Here is a 20,098-nt window from a genome sequence, read left to right on the forward strand (position 1 = left end):
TCAGGTGCTGCGTGTTTTAACGCACACACATCTCGGCTCAGCTGTGTGTGTGGAGCTTGGGCATCGTTGCACAGAATCCCGGCATGTGAATAGAGATGCAAATACAGGGGGCTGGGTTTTTTCTCTAAATGCTTGAAATGATAAATAACAGAACGCATTTTTTCCTCTTTACATTTTGTGAATTCATAATTATTCTGCGGGCCAGACTAAAAGCTTTGGCGGGCCAGTTGACGTTGACTGCTGTAGAGTGTTTCTGACGGAAGCCCGATTGAAATGTGTCTAGTATGTTGTGAGTGGCTAAAACAGCAGAGAGCTGATTAGCTACAACTTTTTCAAAGATTTTCGAAATAAAAGGCATCTTGGAGATTGGCCTATAGTTTGCGGGAATTGAGGGATCCAGATTTAAACAGAGGTAAGTAAGGTCTGAGGACCCCCAGGGGTCCTTGTGAAGGTTCCACAGGGTCCCCAGCCAAAAGAGGAGAAAATCTTTTTTACTTTAACTTTGACTATCATTATATCCATAAGTAGCACGATGACAGAATGTATGACTATTTTGGTCATGGGTTTCATACACGTTCTGTAATAAAACTGTGGTGGAAGTTTTCCTTGAAGCAGCAGAGTAAGTGATATTCATGATAAAATCAAAACGAATAACGACCGTTTGAGAATTAAACCAAAGTTTGGTCTTTGAGTATTTATTTACATTTGCAAATGGAGAAAACACAGTTTCAAAGGTACACGCAGCACAACTGAAAATGTCTTTCTTTTTTTTTTTTAAACCATGTTTTATTCAAGAAAGGCAAAACAATACAGATCTATGCATTTGGTTACAGTGTCCTGATTTCTTTTCTTTTTTTTTCTGAAAATGAACCCCATCCCACCCACATACTGCCATTACTAACAAAACAAAAGCGAGAAAAATAGAAAAAAAAAAAAAAAAAAAAAAAGAAAAGAAATAATAATAAGGATATGTGATGAGGTTGACGGAGAAAGCAGTTCCCATTTCGTGTGGAAAACACATCAGACAACGCAACTCGTGTATGGCGGTAGAGCTGTTAGGGCCTTATATTATCTAGGGGAGGGCGCCGCTGCCTCTCAAAGTACAACAACAACGGATCCCATATCTTATGGAACGTGTCAGTCGAACCTCTAGAGAAATACTTGATTTTTTCTAATTTCAGGAATAGCATCAGGTCGTTGAGCCAGACTGATGAAAATGGTGGTTCAGGAGATTTCCACTTCAGTACTATCCTTCTACGGGCCAACAGGGAGGCAAAAGCAAATGCGCTTCTCTTGTTAGTGGTCATTGAGACCTCACTCACAAATACACCTAAAATGGCCATTTCTGCATTCAGCCTTACATTCGTGCCAAATGCTTCATTTAAAATTTTGCAAACCGTTGACCAAAATTCTTTTAACTTTGGACAAGTCCAAAACATATGAGCCATGTCGGCTGAAGTAGAATTACAGCGGTCACATCTGTCATCAATGTCTGGGTATATCTTGGACAATTTTGATTTCGTATAATAAATTCGGTGAAAGACTTTAAATTGTATCAAGTTAAGGCGGGCACAGGAGGATGTGCCATTAACTCTACTCTGAGCGCAGTCCCAGGCTGCATCAGATATCTCCATCCCAAGTTCTTCAGCCCAATCAGCTCTGAGTTTATCTAATGACACTTTTTGAAAAGATGAGATTGTGTTGGATATATTTGAAATCGCCCCTTTATGCTGCACAGGAGTTTGTAAGATATTGTCCAACAACCCGAATTTACTGGCAAGGCTGGGAAGGTTGAGCACCATGTTTGAATAAAGTGACGGACCTGGAAATATCTAAATAAATCTGACCGTCGTAGTTTAAATTTCTCAGCAAGATCATCAAAGCTGCCGAATAGACCGTCCATATAAAAGTCACTACATCTACGAAGACCAACTCTGTGCCACTGTGTAAAGGTATGGTCCAATCTGGCTGCAGGAAAGAGGTGGTTGTTAGTAATAGGGCTACACATAGAAAAGTCGAGAAGTTTGAAGTGACGCCTAAATTGTGCCCATATTTTGAGAGTAGAACGCATCGGCAAGGTTTGAGTGTACTGTGCTGGTGAGAAAGGTAGTTTTGCTGTAATTAAAGCGGAGAGAGATGTTGATAAACAGGAGTTTCCTTCAACTTGGCACCATTCCCTTTCTGGAAACTGAAACCAATAAATAACTTTTTGTATGTTTGACGCCCAATAATAATTCCTTAGATTGGGAAGTGCTAGACCACCCTGGTTTTTGGGTCTCTCTAGGAATTCTTTCCGGATTCTAGGATTTTTACCATCCCACAGAAAGGAAAAGATCAATTTATTTAAAGACTGAAAACAGGATTTGGGCAAAAATATTGGGAGACACTGAAACAAATACAAAAACCTAGGTAAAACATTCATTTTTATACAATTAACTCTACCTGTGAGAGAGAGGTATAAGGCTGACCATCTCTGAAGGTCCGATTCTAATTTTCTCATGAGAGGTTTGAAATTCTTTTTGTAAAGATCAGAGAAGTTACGGGTGATCTGTACACCTAAGTATTTAAAGCCAGATTTGGAAATACGGAAGGGGAGTTCATTATCTGAAATCTGAAGAGCCAAATTATTGAGTGGAAAACATTCACTTTTAGACAGGTTCAATTTGTAACCGGAGAAAAGCCCAAAAATATGTAACAATTCCACAATATTAGGAACACAGGACACTGGGTCAGATATATAGAGCAATAAATCGTCTGCATATAGGGAAATTCTATGTTCGACTCCCATCCTGTGGAGCCCGTGTATGACGTGCGATGTTCTCAACTTAATCGACAGAGGTTCTATAGCTAATGCGAACAGGAGTGGGCTGAGGGGACAGCCCTGTCTGGTGCCCCTCGACAGAGGGAAAAGCTGGGAAGCTAATTTGTTAGTTATCACTGATGCTTTTGGGGAAGTATATAACAGGCGGATATAAGAAATAAAATTAGAACCAAAGCCAAATCTTTCGAGGACGGCAAACAGATAACCCCACTCGATTCTGTCAAATGCCTTCTCCGCATCCAGGGAGACAACCACCTCTGGAATCTCCCCGGATGCTGGAGAATGCACAACATTCAGGAGTTTGCGAATATTTATGAAAGAGTGGCGGTCCTTCATGAATCCGGTTTGGTCATTTGAGATTATATGGGGCATTACAGTATCCAATCTTGAGGCAAGGAGTTTAGCTAATATCTTTACATCTGTGTTTAGGAGTGAAATTGGCCGATATGACCCACACTCAAGCGGGTCCTTACCGGGTTTCAAAATGAGTGAGATAGAGGCCTCTGTTAAGCTCTGTGGTAGGTTTGCTTGAATGAATGAATGATTGAACATTTCCAGAAGGATGGGAGCTAGCTGGGATGAGAATTTCTTGTAGAATTCCACAGGGTAGCCGTCTGGCCCTGGGGTTTTGCCACTTTGCATTTTCTGGATGGAATCAGAGATTTCTTGAAGTCGCAAGGGCTTGTCCAAGTCAGTTCTAACAGCCACATCTATTTTAGGGATATCTAGATTATTGAAAAACTGTGACATGTTTGATGTATCTTGTGGGAATTTAGATGTATACAAGTCAGAGTAAAATGCTTTAAAAGCATTGTTTATTTCCACTGGATCTATTGTTGACTGTGAACCACTGCGAATCATTGGGATCATACGAGATGCTGAATTACATTTCAACTGGTAAGCTAACAAGCGGCCTGCTTTTTCCCCATGCTCATAGTAGCCCTTTTGACCAGAGGAGGTGTCTCTCTGTTTTTGTGTCGATAACAACTCGATCCGTTTGCGTTTCAGAGCAATTTTGTCTTTATATAGTTCCGGGTTGGGGCCGAGGAATACTGGTGGTCTATTTTTCTTATATAGTTGACAAGTTCCTGCTCTCTCTGTTTTCTCGCTTTATTACGTGATATGGAGTATGATATAATTTCTCCCCTTATGACAACTTTCAATGTCTCCCATAAAGTAGATGGTGAGATTAAGTCTGATCTGTTGAACAACAAAAACTCATCAATTGCCTTAGATACAAATTCACAAAACTGTTTGTCTGCCAATAAGGCTGTGTTCAGTCTCCAGTTATTGCGCTGTGCTAGGTTTTGAGAGAAAAGAAAGTCAAGAACCATAGGTGCATGGTCTGATTCTACTATGGCGGTGTACTCCACATTTTTTACAGAAGGAAGGAGCGTTTTATCAATAAAAAAGTAATCTATTCTACTGTATGTATGATGGACGTGTGAAAAGAAAGAGAATTCTTTTTTATGTGGGTAGAAAAACCTCCATGGGTCCACACAGCCAGTTTGATCCATGAAATCACAAAGAGCCTGGGACATTTTGGAACGTGCTAAAGTTTTAGGATTGGAGCGATCTATAGCTGGGTCAGTCACAGTATTCAGATCCCCAGCAAGAATGAGCCTATGTGAATCTAGATTCGGAATTAGGGAGATGAAGTTGTTAATGAAGCCAATATCATCCCAGTTAGGGGCATATACACTTATAAGTACGACTGGGGTATTAAAGAGGGAACCTGACACTATTATGAACCGTCCCTGAGGATCAGAGATCGTTTTTGAAGGCGTAAACAATATTTTTTTATGGATCAATATTGCCACTCCCCGTGCCTTGGTGTTAAACGCAGAATGGAAAGTTTGTCCAACCCAGTTTTTCCGGAGCCTAACTTGATCCGCTATGGTCAGGTGGGTTTCTTGTAAAAATGCTACACCTACATTTAATTTTTTCAGGTGGGAAAATATCCGTGCTCTTTTAATCGGCCCGTTCAAGCCCTTAACATTCCAGCTTATACATCGGGTGGAAGACACGCTTACTTCAGCTCTACTATCATTTGTGTCATCAGACATGTGTCTTGAGAGGGAAGAGGAGGAAGGGGTGGAGAGTACACCCCACAGCAGAAAGGCGGCCGTTCGTCAACAACTCATCCAAAATAATAGTCATACAAAATGTACAAAAATCCCCTTTGGCAGTATAAAAACCTGTTTTAACACAGAGTGAACAAAAAGTAGTTGTGTCAATAATCAAACCCATCCCAACAGTAAAAATAACATAAAAATATCCAATGTCTGCCTCCAGAACATAGGCAGACCGCGGCCCCTACTGGATCCTGAATCTTCCGGGGATGCATCGTGTCTTAACTAAACCGTTAACCTGCGAGAGAGCCTTGACCTTCTAAAAATTAAACTAAAAACAGTTTCAAGATAATCAATATCGCCGTCTAACATTCGCCACATCGTCACGGGCTAATCCGGCAGTGAGCTTGGGCAACGATAGTAACGTTAAACTGTAACAGTTAGCTAACATTAATATATTGCTTAGTGTAACATTAGCCACCACATAAGTTGGTAAGTTATAACTTAAGTCCCAGTATAGAATGGTCCCAAACAAACAAATTCACATAACACAGATTTACCTTAAAATGTTAACGCATCTTTTTATACCAGTTGGCTAAGACAACCCATTTCCTCAAGCACAGTTCGGTCCGAAAAAATTAACACGGCGACAAAAATAGCCGCTGGCAGTCAGCCAAAGTAGCCACACAGCCACTTCGTAACAAGTTCAGAGCTGTCAAGCAAACTGTCGGGTCACTCTGGGGTCATCACCTGTTGATTGTAGAACGCCTTGGCGTCCTCCGGTGTGTCAAATTTAAGTGTATTCCCTCCGAAAGAGACTCGCAGGCAGGCTGGGTAAAGCAGCTGGAATTTTATTCCCTTTTTGTAAAGTGCCTGCTTGATGTCGTTGAATTCCGCACGTCTTCTTGACACGACTGACGCTGAAATCTGGGTATATTCTCAGGGTAGAATTTTTGTATTTCAGGTCGTATCGGTCGCCGGCCCATTGCAGCACTTCGCTCCTTTTCCTGGAATCATTGGAAGCATACCACAAACGGCCGGGGGGACCTTCCAGTGTGTTCAGGCTTTTGCCCACTCTGTGCGCCCTCTCCAAAGTTGGAGCAGAGTCAAACACCTATCTGCCCATAATCTCCATCAGCATGTTTGACCAGGAACGCTACAGGATCCTCGTCCCCTTCACTGCCTTCCGGAACATTTACAATTCTCAGATTAGATCTGCGAGCGCGTTTTCTAAGTCCTCAATGCGATCCAGGAGCTTTGTATTCTGGGCGCACGGTGACTTGATGGCTGCATCTGCTGCGAATATTTTTTCAAAATTCTCTCCCGCTAAGCATTCCGTTGCAGTCAAGCGGCGTTGAAATGTATCCACAGTCTCTTTTATAGCGTTCACAGACGACTGTAAAGGGCCAATAGATTCCTGAATGAGGATGGAAATGTCCTCTCTTAAACTTGCACGCTGCTTGGACAGCTCCTCCACCAGCTGGCCCATGGAGAGTCCATCGTCGTTGTTGGAGGAGCATTCGTTAGCAGGGGAGGCCATAGTAGCTAGCTTGCTAGCAATGGTGTTCCGCGTCGTCGATTGTTTGTGTCTAGAGGTGCTCATTATACGTTTGTGGCTAAGTAACACTTTAATATCCGTCGTTGTTCAGTTCCACGGCGTTAAAAACACCTTTAAGGAAAGTTCTAAGCAAGTTAGGTCGGAGCTCGTCTCTCGTGCTTCCTACTCCAGCATGGCCCAAACCGGAAGTTCCGAAAATGTCTTTCTAACCTAAAGTCTAAACATCAAAACATCATATAGTGAAAAAACTCTGTTAAGCCACCCCTCTAACTTTATCTTTTAGCCTGGCCATAGTTGAAAAGAGGACATCACCAAAAGTCAAACCATCCTCACCTTCCCCTCTGCTCTCTGTTCCCAATATTAGCCTAAACAACAGTTTATCTCAGGAGGCAGAAGCCTACGTAGTTCTCACTGTCGTAAACAGTCATCGGCCTTCTCCACTTCTATCTAAGCAAAAGACAACAATGTGAGAAGCTTCAAACTAGTAAAACTAAATAATTTTACTGGGTTATAGTTGACGGCTGTAGCTGTTTCCCTCTCTGGTGCTTTAAAAGTCTACAGGAAGGAGCAGGATTTTGTGGAGGTTTAAAACAATCTTTAAACGAATGGTTAACATCATTAAACAAATGGTTAAAATAAAATTTGCCACCACAGTTAACCCTTTTGATTACAAAATAATCACAAAAATAAATTTTACTTTTAAAGATTCAACCCTTATTATAGAATTAATCACATAACCAAAATTTACTTCTTAATATTCAACCTTATGGATATTCATGTCTGTTTCTTACATGTTAAATGGAAAGGTACAAAAAAACCTCTTTTAAATTGTAGCAAGCATTCACGTCAAAGTAAAATAATAAAACAAAATGAATCAATCTCCCATAGTATCAGAGACAGTGTCCAAACATTATTATCATATTCAGAAAGACGAAATATGTCAGAAGGCTCAATCATATTTACCATAAGAATGAAGAACTCTTTTTCTTGATTAGGGTAACGACATAGCAAACAAAAAAACTAATCTGAAGACCAAGCATAATCTGCTAAAAACCCTGGACCTTAATGTCACTGGTTAATGTCACATCAGACTAGTGCCTTATAATTTGTGTAAAGAATGTGTTATGTATTTAAACATTAAAATAACCTGGTGTGAAGTGTGAACATTTACTAATTTTATATCTACCCATGCGTATGTCCATTGAAAACCCATGGTTAAACCCCAAGTACTGCAAACCCATACGGCGAAGTCAAATTTTCCATAAAGCTGATAATTAAATTATCCAATGCCATCAAATGCTTCCCTCCTTTGGTTATTTTAATATAAATCAATTGAAACACGCTCGGTGCAATTATCAAAGCTCTCACAAAGTGAAAGTTGAGAAGAATCTGAATAAAACTTATCCCCCCTCGTCTCTAACATCATTAAGTGCTGTCAGAGCACAAACAAAATTCAGTTATTCAATGTGTGTGGTATTACTGAAAATAGCTTATTTCTTGTAAGCGAAGAAATAGTGAACAAACATAACAAAAATAATTTTTGGTAAATCATTTCTTAACTATACCAAGTCATACATTAGTAGAAAATGCATCTATTAGTTAAGATTTCAAAAGTTTTAGTCAAATGTGGTGTCTGTGTGTCGTCAATGTGGAAAGTAAAATTACCTCAATGTAATAAAAGATCCATAAGGAACTTTTCCTAAGTTCTAAAGCACACAACAAAATGGCCTAGGTCTTTGTTCAATATTAACAATATTGCTGTTTAGGAATAATTTACTTTCTTTATCAATATTCTATCAGTTAAGTTTGTGTGGTCATGAGGAAACACATAAGGTACAAAACCCCTAATTAGCCCCAATTTAGTAGCATTCCAAACATGTATGCCAAACATCCTAATGCCTGTTATTGGAACATAAGAGTGGACGTAAGTTAATCATTACAGTAATATTAGCTCTGTACTAGTACTTATTATATTCCAACCACCATTTTCTCCTTGACATGGAAAGTAGTGAATGCATCACTCGTCTTTTCCTCCATGTTCTTCACTATTGTTCCTAGAGTGTTTTTGTATGCAAATATTGGGAGAAATGGTTACACGTGATTTATCATACTTTTCTCTCATCAAAAATAAAATGCAAAAACCATAAATGCAATGGAGAATCATAAATGCAGTAATGAAGAATGAACACACTACAAATGTGGAAACCCCCCCATGTTCTTCTTGAAGGGTACCTGTTGCAGTCCTTTCTGTCCTCCTGCTCCATGTGTGTGTGTGTGTCAGAGCACACTGCTCTGAGTCACAGAGGAATGTCAACAGTTCCTCAAAAGAATGTGAGAGAGAGAGGTGGTGTGTCCTCTACAATTGTGAAGTGTATTCTGCTGTCACTGTCAGAGAATGTATGTGTGTAGTTGTCAGAGAAGAGATCAGTATCACTGCTGTCTTCTGAAATGATTTCAAACAGTAGGCTACAATAGCAGTATGTAGCTTCTGGTTTTTCCTCCTTGGAAAAACTTCTCGTTTTTCTCCTCTCTCAATGTGTTGCAAACAGTGAGAAAAACTCCAGTTTTCCCCGATTGATTTTAGAGGTAGCACAGGAACGCCGTCTGTCTGGCGGATCTCTGAATCGATTTCCCTCGTAGGTGACTCAGCAGAGGATCTGCTCGTCACTTGTTGCAGGTTGTAGAAAAACCTGTCCTCTTCTCCTCCACATCTGGAACCTTTTGTAGTGATGCGTGTATCCAGGTGACTCTCCCTGGAACCTTCACTGCCCTGTGTCACTGGAAGGATCTCGATGGTCACCGTCTATTTGCCAATCTTTCTTCCTGAAGTTGTTATCACCACAGAATCCCCAGGCTTGACACCTGGATTCTTACGGCCAAAAGAGCAGAAGAAAATTCTCACGCAATAACCTAACCTATCATTTCCCTGATACTGCCGTGGAAGAAATAGGTGTTTTTGTTTATGGGCCTGTCCCTACGTATGTCTAAATAAAGAAAATTCTTTAGAGCAAAATTCTTTGGAGCAAATCAGAATCAACAAAACAAAAACAATTACTATTGCATCCCCTTACACTACGGTGTCAATCAGGGGTAGATGATCCTTTTGTTTACAGTTGAACTATCAATTTTGTCAATTTTGTTCTCAGCTAATTAGATTTTTTCTTTAAATGTTAATTTTTATTGTTAACTATTCTAGCACTTTGGTTATTCAAGATCTTTTAAACTGGAGCTACAGTGATGTCACAACAAATGTTTCAAACGTCTTTAGAAAAATTATTATTTAACACTAAAATCATTTAACACTATTTCCCTTGCTACTTTTCCCTTTCTCTTTATTAAACCCCTTATTTATCATTGCTATACTATATTCCTCCTATTTGAGACATGACAAAGCTCATGACTCAAAAGCAATATGAATAATCTGTTTAATATTGTAGCCATTGACATTGTTCTAGGTTTTACAGCAAAACTTGTTTATCAGTAACAAAAGTTCAATAAATAATTTCTTTAGATGAAATTCACCTCAGTAAAGTGTTTCAACATCAACATCAACTAATTTAGTTTAGACAATTTGTGATATAGCAACTCAAAAACTCATTAGAGTACGATATGAAACGTACTGCTTTTAGGATTAAATCTCATTTAAACCTGCATTTATGCAATATCACCATTAAACTAAGACGAATTACCCAAAATACATTGTTTATGTCCTTTTTTTATCTACAGTTTACAAACCAAAGTAGCACTAATTTACCATCTGCTAGTTCCAAGTCTCATTACAAATTAAAGTTTTTAGCCTTAAAAAAGCACACCTAAGCACGTGTACTTTGAACATCTATTTATCCAAATCGTTACCTGTTATGGGAAACATAACATATAACATTCAACAAAAATGTATATCAAAATCATTTCTTTAAACCAAAATTTCACTTGTACTACTCATGTTTTGTTTTAGCTTGTGTCTTATCTCTGTGTGGTGTGTGTGTGTCTCCTCCTCTGGCAGTCCTCTGTCAAAGAAAGAAGGATTTCTCCAGGGTACATTTAACACACTGTTATTCTTTTTGTAATTTATGGCATCATTAATTAACAGCTCAATGTATTTCTCACAAAGGCGTGTCAAGGTGTACAGCTTACCATCACCCAGAACTATAAAACGATATTTACTGTCTTTTCTACTGGAACACTGAGAAAAAAAAACGTTAGACGAAACAACCGAGAATCTAAACATTTAACATTCCCTGCAGAATGTTATTTTTAGCTGTGGGAGACATTAGGCGCTCAAGCATAGACCCACTGCATTTACTGCTCGAAGGTCCTGAATGAAACAAACCTTTAACAATCATAATAAAAATGATTTTTCTTATTTATGTTACTTGAGAAAATAAGAGTACGTGCTGGAGAATCTAAACATGGAACTATAAACCCCATCCGTCAATAAAGAGTTAAAAACACGGTCGGATTTCTGTCGATTACTTCCTGTTTTAGCGTGTACTGATGTTTCTGGGGCCTGTAGTCCGAATGCAGCTTGATGACTACAGGTTAACAATTTGTCAATCAATCCACGTCACATTTGTGTGTTTTGCCCAGAGATAACGCTGTACCTGAGACAAAAAGTGTGGTGAAACATCAGTAAATAAAAATATCGTTTTTACCGTGTGAATATGCCTGTTTGTAGTCACACGTTCACTGAATATCTGAACACTGTGAATACAAGGCCTACGCTGTTGTATGGGTTTTCTATAGTCTCCTTTCGATGGAGAGAAATAAACACATTATCAGTGGTGTCAGTCCAGTCAGTCAATTTTACAAATAGTCACAAGGTGTCCTAGGTCTGTCTCCTCTTCTGTTGGAGACAAAGAAACATGAATGTGAGCTTTTGAGTTAGAATTTCTGAAAAACTTATGTAGTTTATCAGTCAAGGTAACAGCCACTGGACATGTATATATGCCAGTAGACAAAAGAAAACGTCCTTTGATTTGTTATAAAAAAACTTTTCAACGTAATCTTCATCAGGGTCAAAAAAAAAGGTGACAAAAGGAATGCATGTAATATTTGTGATTCCTTAAACTTAGCTACAGGTATCCCAGTTTGTTTTACCGTAATCAGGAGATTAACAGACTGACATGGTACGTGTTCCATTACAATTTGTAAACAAATACATACTTTTAGGCTGCAACAAAAATATGTCAGCCAAAGAGTGATTTTTATCAAACCGCACAACTTTAAAGCCAGTGGGCAGACCCGTGGGTGAAAAGAATGGCTTCAATTTCAAATAGACATTTTCAAATGTCTGCCTAACAAATTTTCAGGACACTCAGATGGAAGGAAGAAGGAAAAAACAATGAACATTTTCCTTTCTTATCTAGACAAACACATTGAATACGTGGACATATTTTCTAAAAGTTATTTCTGTTAACCGTGCTGTTTTTGCGTCTAATTTGATCTGTCTATCGTGTGGGGAGTGTTTGTAGCGTGCAAAAAGCATGTCTTCATTGCAAGCATGTGTATGTACGTGTATGTCTGTATGAACTGTTTTTAGGAATCTGGCAGTCCCAGCATCGAGGCAGACTGCAGAGACAGTTTCATATTCACGAACGCTTCAATAGCTTTGGCAGCAAAAGTCTTACAGTGACATCAGGAACGTATACAGACATTCTAGGTGACAGGCTCAAGTAAAAAAAATCCTAATCGTTAACACTAAACTGAAAAAGCTGCTATTCTGTTCATTTTACATGAAAACAGCACTGCACCAAAAAAACTTTTCTTGAGGGATAAAAAGCAGATGCAGCCTTGAGAGATGTACAGTAGAAAACACAAGCTGGGCACTAAAAAAAAGGTGATATTGGTTATCACATTTCATGCAGTCAGAGACAGGGCTGATTACAGACGCCGCCTCAGTGAGGTAATTTTAGCCACACTGTAATTAACAAAAGTGGTTACGTCAGTTGCATCATTACGAGAAATTCTCAATCTGTCAGGTGTTGAGGTTAAACCAGTGTTAAAAGTGCACATTAAATCACTACCTAAACCAAATAAGTGGACATAATCATACACCAAGAATTGTTTTTCCCATGTACAGGAGAGAGGAACAGAGAATTGTTCTCTTACTGTTTGACCTGTAACCCCAATTGACCAAATAGAATGACCAAATAATCTTCCGTGTCAAATCAATAGCTCTAATAATCAAATTATGTGAGCGGAACCTCTTTAACTTTACACTCAGTAGTAGGCATTTTCTTGTAGGTTTCAGAAGATAACATACTATAATGGTTTAACTGAATAGATTATTTTTCAGAACTTTCTAACCTATCAATTGTCCCTAATAGCAAAAACAAAAACAGTGTATCAGTGCAAAGCATTTTTTCATTGCATGAAGCGATGTGTGTGTGTGTGTGTGTGTGTGTGTGTGTGTGTGTGTGTGTGTGTGTGTGTGTGTGTGTGTGTCAGCACTACCTTCTTCCTCAGCTTTTGGACTCAGTCAAACAGAGGGACAAGTGTTGTTCTCTGTCTGAGGTGTTTTTTTGCTTTTTCTTCAGGCAGTTACATACCCAATGTCCAAAGTCCTTGCAGTTCCAACACTGGTCTGGGTTCTAGGGCTCAGCATTTTTGCCCACGGTACCCGCCTCGGCCTCTCTCTGGCTCGACCACGTCCTTTGTGGGAGCGGCCTTTTTCGGGTCCGCGATCCATATGTTGCCCACCAGACTGTTGTAACATTCAGACAAACGGTTCAAACATGGTTTTCTCACGTACTCGTTGGTCTTTCCACCAGATGCAGGTGTGACGGATGCTATCAGTCCTGTCCGATAGTTGAGTCTTTGTCCTCTTCGTCCCTCCGTTTCTCCAGCTCATCTTCCTGATTTTTAGAGAAAGCTCAGAACATGGGCTTTGGTTAGAACTGATCAGGAGGTTATTGGTGCATGTGTGTTTTTGCATTCTTCCCCTGTCTCACTATTTTATCTATATTTTAAAACATTCTTTGTTTTTCCTTTACTCAGTAGCTTTAAATCCTGTGTCTTAATTTTGTTTAAGTTTTCTCAGCTCTGCTACACTCAGGGAACCATTTGGCGGAAAGCCAAAGCTTTTTGACCAGTATGACAGACATCGCAAACAATCCGGTCCATATTTATGAGTCATTTCACCCACTATGGGTCCAGTTGCATCACTGGGACGGGGAATTTTTTCTTCCATGATTGACCCTTGGACCTTATAGTATACTATGTCTTGGTCGATGTGATCGTCACCACACTGCGAGGTTATTTGTTCGGGAAACTTGCGTGAAAACCCGTGTACAGCCCTGCGGACAAAATCAACTTAATAGTCAAATAACTCGACCTATTTAGTATGTTTTGCCTTGTTGCAGTCTGTCTCTAAATAATCAAGAGGCTCTCTTAGAGTATCGTTACAACCCAGACCGTCCTGCAGGTTGTCCTTAAAGGGTCCAGAACTTGTTTAGAGTATAGACTATTTGTTTTTGTTCAGGAAACTTGTATGAAAAACCCGGGCCGACCCTGCAGTCAAAAATCTCTTAAATAGTTAACTATTTTTTTTGTTTTGTTTTACTCTGCAGTCCGCCTCTTTAATCAAGAAACGTGCTATCAGTTTCGTAGATTAATTTTTAGGCCTTGCCTACTCTGCCAGTTCTCTTACTGGTCTTGTCCGTCAATCAATTGTCTTATCACCATATGAGAATTCAATCATAAATATGTCCGTGTCTGCCAAAAGATGTCATTCATAACCTCAGTTATATCTTTGTTACCAAAAATGACCCACAACACATATCAAAACTCACTTCGCAAAAGTCAGAATTAGTTTCATTTATTCTCTTTAGTTAAGAGAATTATTTCGCCAATTATTCATTACTTAATTCGTTTAGCAACGGTTGCTTGTTCAGAATGTTTGTTCAAAACCTTGAATTCGCAATCCAATTGTAATTAATCAATTTTATCTTACCGTGCTGCTTGAAATCTCTTCCTGTTCGTTTTTGACGGAGTCGAAAACAGTCAAGAGCGCTCCGCGGTCCTAACCCTCTTCTCTCTGAAAAACCTTTTTAAAGGTTTAGAGGTATGAGGCAGGTGATTTTTGATCCCTGGATAGCCAGTCATCAGCGACCCAACGGAGCTCTTTTCTCTGTTAACTCATCCATCCTGCCGGACAACGCCAAAATGTGGTGGAAGTTTTCCTTGAAGCAGCAGAGTTAGTGATATTCATGATGAAATCAAAACGAATAACGACCGTTTGAGAATTAAACCAAAGTTTGGTCTTTGAGTATTTATTTACATTTGCAAATGGAGAAAACACAGTTTCAAAGGTACACGCAGCACAACTGAAAATGTCTTTCTAACCTAAAGTCTAAACATCAAAACATCATATAGTGAAGAAACTCCGTTAAGCCACCCCTCTAACTTTATCTTTTAGCCTGGCCATAGTTGAAAAGAGGACATCACCAAAAGTCAAACCATCCTAACCTTCCCCTCTGCTCTCTGTTCCCAATATTAGCCTAAACAACAGTTTATCACAGGAGGCAGAAGCCTACGTAGTTCTCACTGTCGTAAACAGTCATCGGCCTTCTCCACTACTATCTAAGCAAAAACAACAATGTGAGAAGCTTCAAACTATTAAAAAAAGAGCAGGATTTTGTGGAGGTTTAAAACAATCTTTAAACGAATGGTTAATATCATTAAACAAATGGTTAAAATAAAATTTGCCACCACAAAACATCTAAAAGCAAAAAATCTATCAGATGGGGGACCCTGGGGCAAAATCTTATCAAAGGGGGGTGGTCTAATTTGTGTCAGTTTAGGGGTCTTTGTGTGAAAAAGTTTGGGAACCACTGCGATAGGGGATGTGCAAAGGTTCACTGTATTAAGAATAAATTAGGAATTATGCAATGTACAGACATAATAGTCCAAAAAGACATGTGTTTATGTAAATAGGTCTATTAGTATACCAGGATTTTTTAAGTACAGGGAGGGACCAATAACTGTATACAGTTTTCAGATAATAGGAAATAGAACAGAAATAAAGTGCAATACACAATTTATTTCTTCCAGCAACAAGTGCTCTACAGCGAGTTCAATATGTTTCTACTTCTAAACTAGTACACAGTTACCATACAATGTGTATTTAAAGTATATATCCATTTACCAAATGGAAAGGCAGCAATTGGTTGAACAGGCAGCGAAGTGACAGTACTCTGATCCAATGGAAATCACATTTGTTAGATTGACAGCACTCTAACCCAATGGATTGGGGGCAATTATATTTCAAACTGTTGAAATAAATATATAAACTGTTACAGGGGCGGGTCCATGGTGGGTGCCACCCCAGGCCCCCCCTCTGGACCCGCCCCTGTAACAGTTTGAACCAGAACTTAACTGAACCCAACCTTTATGACACTGATCTCCCACCTGTATACACCGCTGTGTGTTTAATGTTGGATTCTGACTCACTGTTTAATCATGGTTGGGATTTAATCTCCCATCCAGTGCCACCCCATCACTTGCCCAAGAGATGGCACCATTTGGACAGTATCAAACCTTGAAAGACTGAACCGTCTACAGTACATTCAAGTTGATTCGTGACATACTCAACATATGTCTACATTGTACAGTAAAAAAGCTTTGTTGGCCCCTCTACTACTGTGCTCAACATAAATAACAAAATATCAGGAATGCAATATATACAGCAAAAGATAGACAATGGTGTATGGTGCAAATATTAGAGGGAAGGTTGGAGGTATTTGTCAACAGGGAACCTCAGAGGTGTAGTTTATCAGGATCTGTCCACGTTTAAGATTCTGTTAGCTTTAGGGGAAGTAACTTCTCTTTAGCCTCTCCGTTCTGTCCCTATGAAGCCGCCTACACATGATCAGCAGTAAGACTGCTCTGCGCTGGCTGTGCCATTGTTTTTCTTTGGCAAGAGTGCTGGACACAACTCAGACGAAGTACTACCCTCGGTGTGGCACACCATCAGAAATTGCTGCCGAGCGCTGTGCTCAAAGTTCAAATTCATGTCAATTTTATTTATAGTGTCATATAACAGAATATTTTCAGAATATTATCTCAGGACACTTTACAGATAGAGTAGGTCTAGACCACACTCTATAATTTACAAAGACCCAACAATTCACCCCAAGAGCAAGCATTTGGTGTGACAGTGGCGAGAAAAAACTTCCTTTAAACAGGCAGAAACCTCAGACAGAAACTGGTTCTTGGTGGGCGGCCATCTGATGATGACGTGTACCTGCGCTGTGCTTTGCCTCTGCCTGCACACTGCTCTGCGCCTTACCTCGACGGTTTACCCCGGATCATGTTCAGGCAGTAGAGCTTCCCTCACAACAGTTCAGACAGGCCATTGTCAGATGACTGTCATGCTTTATAATTGTACCATTGGTCCTGCAACGCCTGCTGTGGATGTCTATAGGCTTGGGAGAATGCAGCTTTAAGGCTTCACTTTTCATACTCGGAAGCTTCATCCTTCATTTTTATAGTTATGGTTCCAATTTCTAACACGTTGAAAAACATGAATGCATCTTTAACTTAACTTGTTAAAGTCCTTAATCAAACATTTACGGCTTTACTTTTGGTTTGTTATGGATCTAATTCAGCAGTTTTACCCAATGTCACTAATTTCATGATCAGATCACCTCAAATAGGGTGAATTGTCCTAAAGTGGGACACTGCCTAGTCTCACATTGCCAGACCTTCCTCCACAGCGCTGTGGTGGAAGGTCTGGCTAGTCCACACAGCATTCCGGGATGGGAGAAAAACGTGCTCTGGTTTATTGGCATTTCTTCAAACCAATCACAATCGTCTTGGGCGCTGCTAAGCGCCGCACGGAGCAACGGTACCTCTGCTAAATAGTCTCAGGAAGGAACTTGTTTTGGTGGAACATGTGTACGTTCAAAAGTAATTTTAGTCGTGCAACAGAAAACTCAGATTGGACAGATAGTCTAGCTAGCTGTCTGGATTTACCCTGCATTGATATGAGGAGCAGTTAACCATAGTCCTCATAAATCCACTGGAGGTTAGAACGCCAACACAAAGAAAGAGGAAGGGGACAGACATCCAGCTGAAAACAAGGACATCCAGTGGAATTTTTGGCGGCAACGGAACATTCCAGGAAGTGGAACGTGGTGGATATAGACTAGACATTGCCTAATGTGGGACACCTAAGGTCTAGTGTTGGTAGGTCCACCATAAACACATAAATGCCAGTAAAATTATTGGTTAGCCAAAGCTGTGGTGTTGTGTAATCAAAATCACATGACCTCTGAAATGTCATATATGAGGGTGCAGCAATCATCAACAGGAAGCTCCTTGTGTGAAGACCGCCCAAAGGCATGGAGTTTTAACAAACTTGATAAGGAGTATGAATTTGTTTTGTTTTTTAAATCCTGCTATTTGTTGGCCTATTGTTCTTATGAAATGTTTGTCCATCCAAAAACAGTATAATGTATGTACGTAGAAACTATAAATTGTTATCAAAATGTATAGCTTGTCATATTTTAGACAAATTGCTTATATTACTGTTTTCGTTTTTTTTGTAAGGTGTCCTTTGGTGTCTTAAAGAGTGCCAACAAATAAAATGTATTATTATTATTACATTCCCTAGTGTCCCACTTTAGGAAATGTGGTTTGTAAAAAGGGGGGCAGTATGATAATAATGTGGGACAGTGTTAAAGTCAGTCAAAAATATCTGGAGGGGCATGGATTGTGGACCAAAAAGTATATACAGGTGGTTTGAAGGCTGTTTGTGGTTGCACACATGTGGATTAAAATTTAATTTTCAATTGTGTAAATTGTGAAACACATAGCCTAGATCTATATTTGATCTTCTATGCAGACCTGTTAGTTAGTGATTGGGCTTTTGGCATTTATTGAAATCTTTAATGAAAATGTACAAAACATTATTATTATTCTTTATGGGTTTTTTTTTAAATTATGTTGTTAATAAGAAGATTTTCGTTGAGCCCTATTTCTGATCACCAAGCAGTGTGAAAGCTCACACGATGGCATCAGCTCAGTATTGATCCATCATCATTACAGCCGAGAGTTAGGCTTTGTGTGTGTTGTCCATTGTTTGGGCTGATCTAATCTAGTTGCGGTTTGAATGTGTGAAGGTAGGTCTGACGGGGACCCACACACATACAGGTTGAGTGACGTCAGCGGTGGCTCCAGTCAGTAGAAAGACAGCATCCCGTCCTCCCAGCCGCGCTGCTGCCGCTGCGCATCCCAGGTAAGATGCATGCTCTACAGCCTTCCGCCTCACATTCTCAGCAGTTTATCCACCGCTTCACATAGACTGGGAGGGTTATTTGTTAAAGTTACTGACCAATCGTTGGCACTTGTGTCTCTCCAGGAGCTTCTGTCGTCCGTTCTGTTACCCTGCTCTTTTCGGGACTAACACAATGGAGAGACTGGATGCGCTTCGGCAGTTTAGTTTGATCAAATGGCTCCGAGAAGAGAGACAATCGAGGAAACTGAGTCTCTTCATTGTTTTCGTCGCTCTGCTCTTGGATAAAATGCTGCTGACTGTAGTCGGTAGGTACACTGCTACTTTTCTCATCTCTTGCATCTCTGCAAAGAGTTTCTTTTCTTCTTTGCGCAACAGGTAGTCCAGTTCCCCAGGTCTGTCCAGAGATGCCCAGTGTCTTTGTAGCACCAGTCAGTCAGTCAGCCAGCAGATCAGCGCTCCATCAAACCCCTCATAATCATCCCACTGCGCAATGTGACGTCGAAGGGACGTATTTTCCATGTAATTTTTGGACGTCCAATTTCGGTCCACTGAAGGGGTTGTTTTGTTGTTGTTTTGTAACGACGTCTTTTTTCGACGTCTACCGCACGTCTAATGTTGACGTCCGGGCTATTTATAGTCCAAATGTGGTTTGTGGACGTCTTTTCAACGTCAAATTTTGACTAATTTTAGACGTTGTTTTATACTACTTTTATAACTGTAGTCCCATGTTTCAAGAGGATGGAGGACATGTTTTCTGTACCATGTGATAATTTTCCTGTGTAGCTACAGGGAAATTAACTGGCACAGAACACATGTCCTCCACTCTCTGGAAACATGGGACTACAGTTATACACATATACAAATAAATCCCAATTTATTACTGCCATTTCCATCTTTAATCAAAAATAAATTGCCCTAAATGGCATCAGAAGGGCACCAGACATATCAAGCACAATGTACAATTTATAAAGCGCTTTTCAGGGTACTCAAAGACAATTTACACAAGTTCAAATTATTATAGAAAATAGCACACTATAACACACTAAAAGCTATTCTGAAAATAAAAAACCTTTTGATTATGTAGCTAGATTTTGAGATAATTAGCCTACATTGGTCTATACTAAGGGCTAATGTACAAAAATACTATTAAAAGCTTAGACCAGTGTTTTTTTAAAGTCTGAAACTGTGTGCTTCCTCTCAATCAAAGAGCTGTGGCACATTCAGTGTCAAAACAGCACGTTTCCTGGGAACGGTGTGCAACGGCTTGAGTTATGTTTTCTCTCGTTTGGTGGGTGTGTCTCCATTATTGGCTGTGTTCTAGGTGATACCCAATCAGTAGAGATGTGTCTGTGAACCTGTGCACCCTGTTTCAGTTTAAAAAAAAAAACATCACTTGCTTAGCCTTTCTC

General features: G+C 39.7%; 1 protein-coding gene across 1 annotated transcript in view; it reads left to right on the plus strand.

Annotated features, from left to right (window-relative positions):
* The first annotated feature begins 18,744 nt into the window (after window positions 1–18,744).
* LOC120547824 (synaptic vesicular amine transporter-like) overlaps window positions 18,745–20,098 on the plus strand; it is a 150,200-nt gene continuing 148,846 nt past the window's right edge. The window contains exon 1 of the mRNA XM_039783517.1: window positions 18,745–18,994. Coding sequence (XP_039639451.1) covers window positions 18,862–18,994 — 133 coding nt within the window. The 5' untranslated portion in view covers window positions 18,745–18,861. The remainder of the gene's footprint in view (window positions 18,995–20,098) is intronic.

The sequence above is a fragment of the Perca fluviatilis genome, chromosome 19 (genome assembly GCF_010015445.1).
Source record: "Perca fluviatilis chromosome 19, GENO_Pfluv_1.0, whole genome shotgun sequence".
In the NCBI taxonomy this organism is placed as follows: Eukaryota; Metazoa; Chordata; class Actinopteri; order Perciformes; family Percidae; genus Perca; species Perca fluviatilis.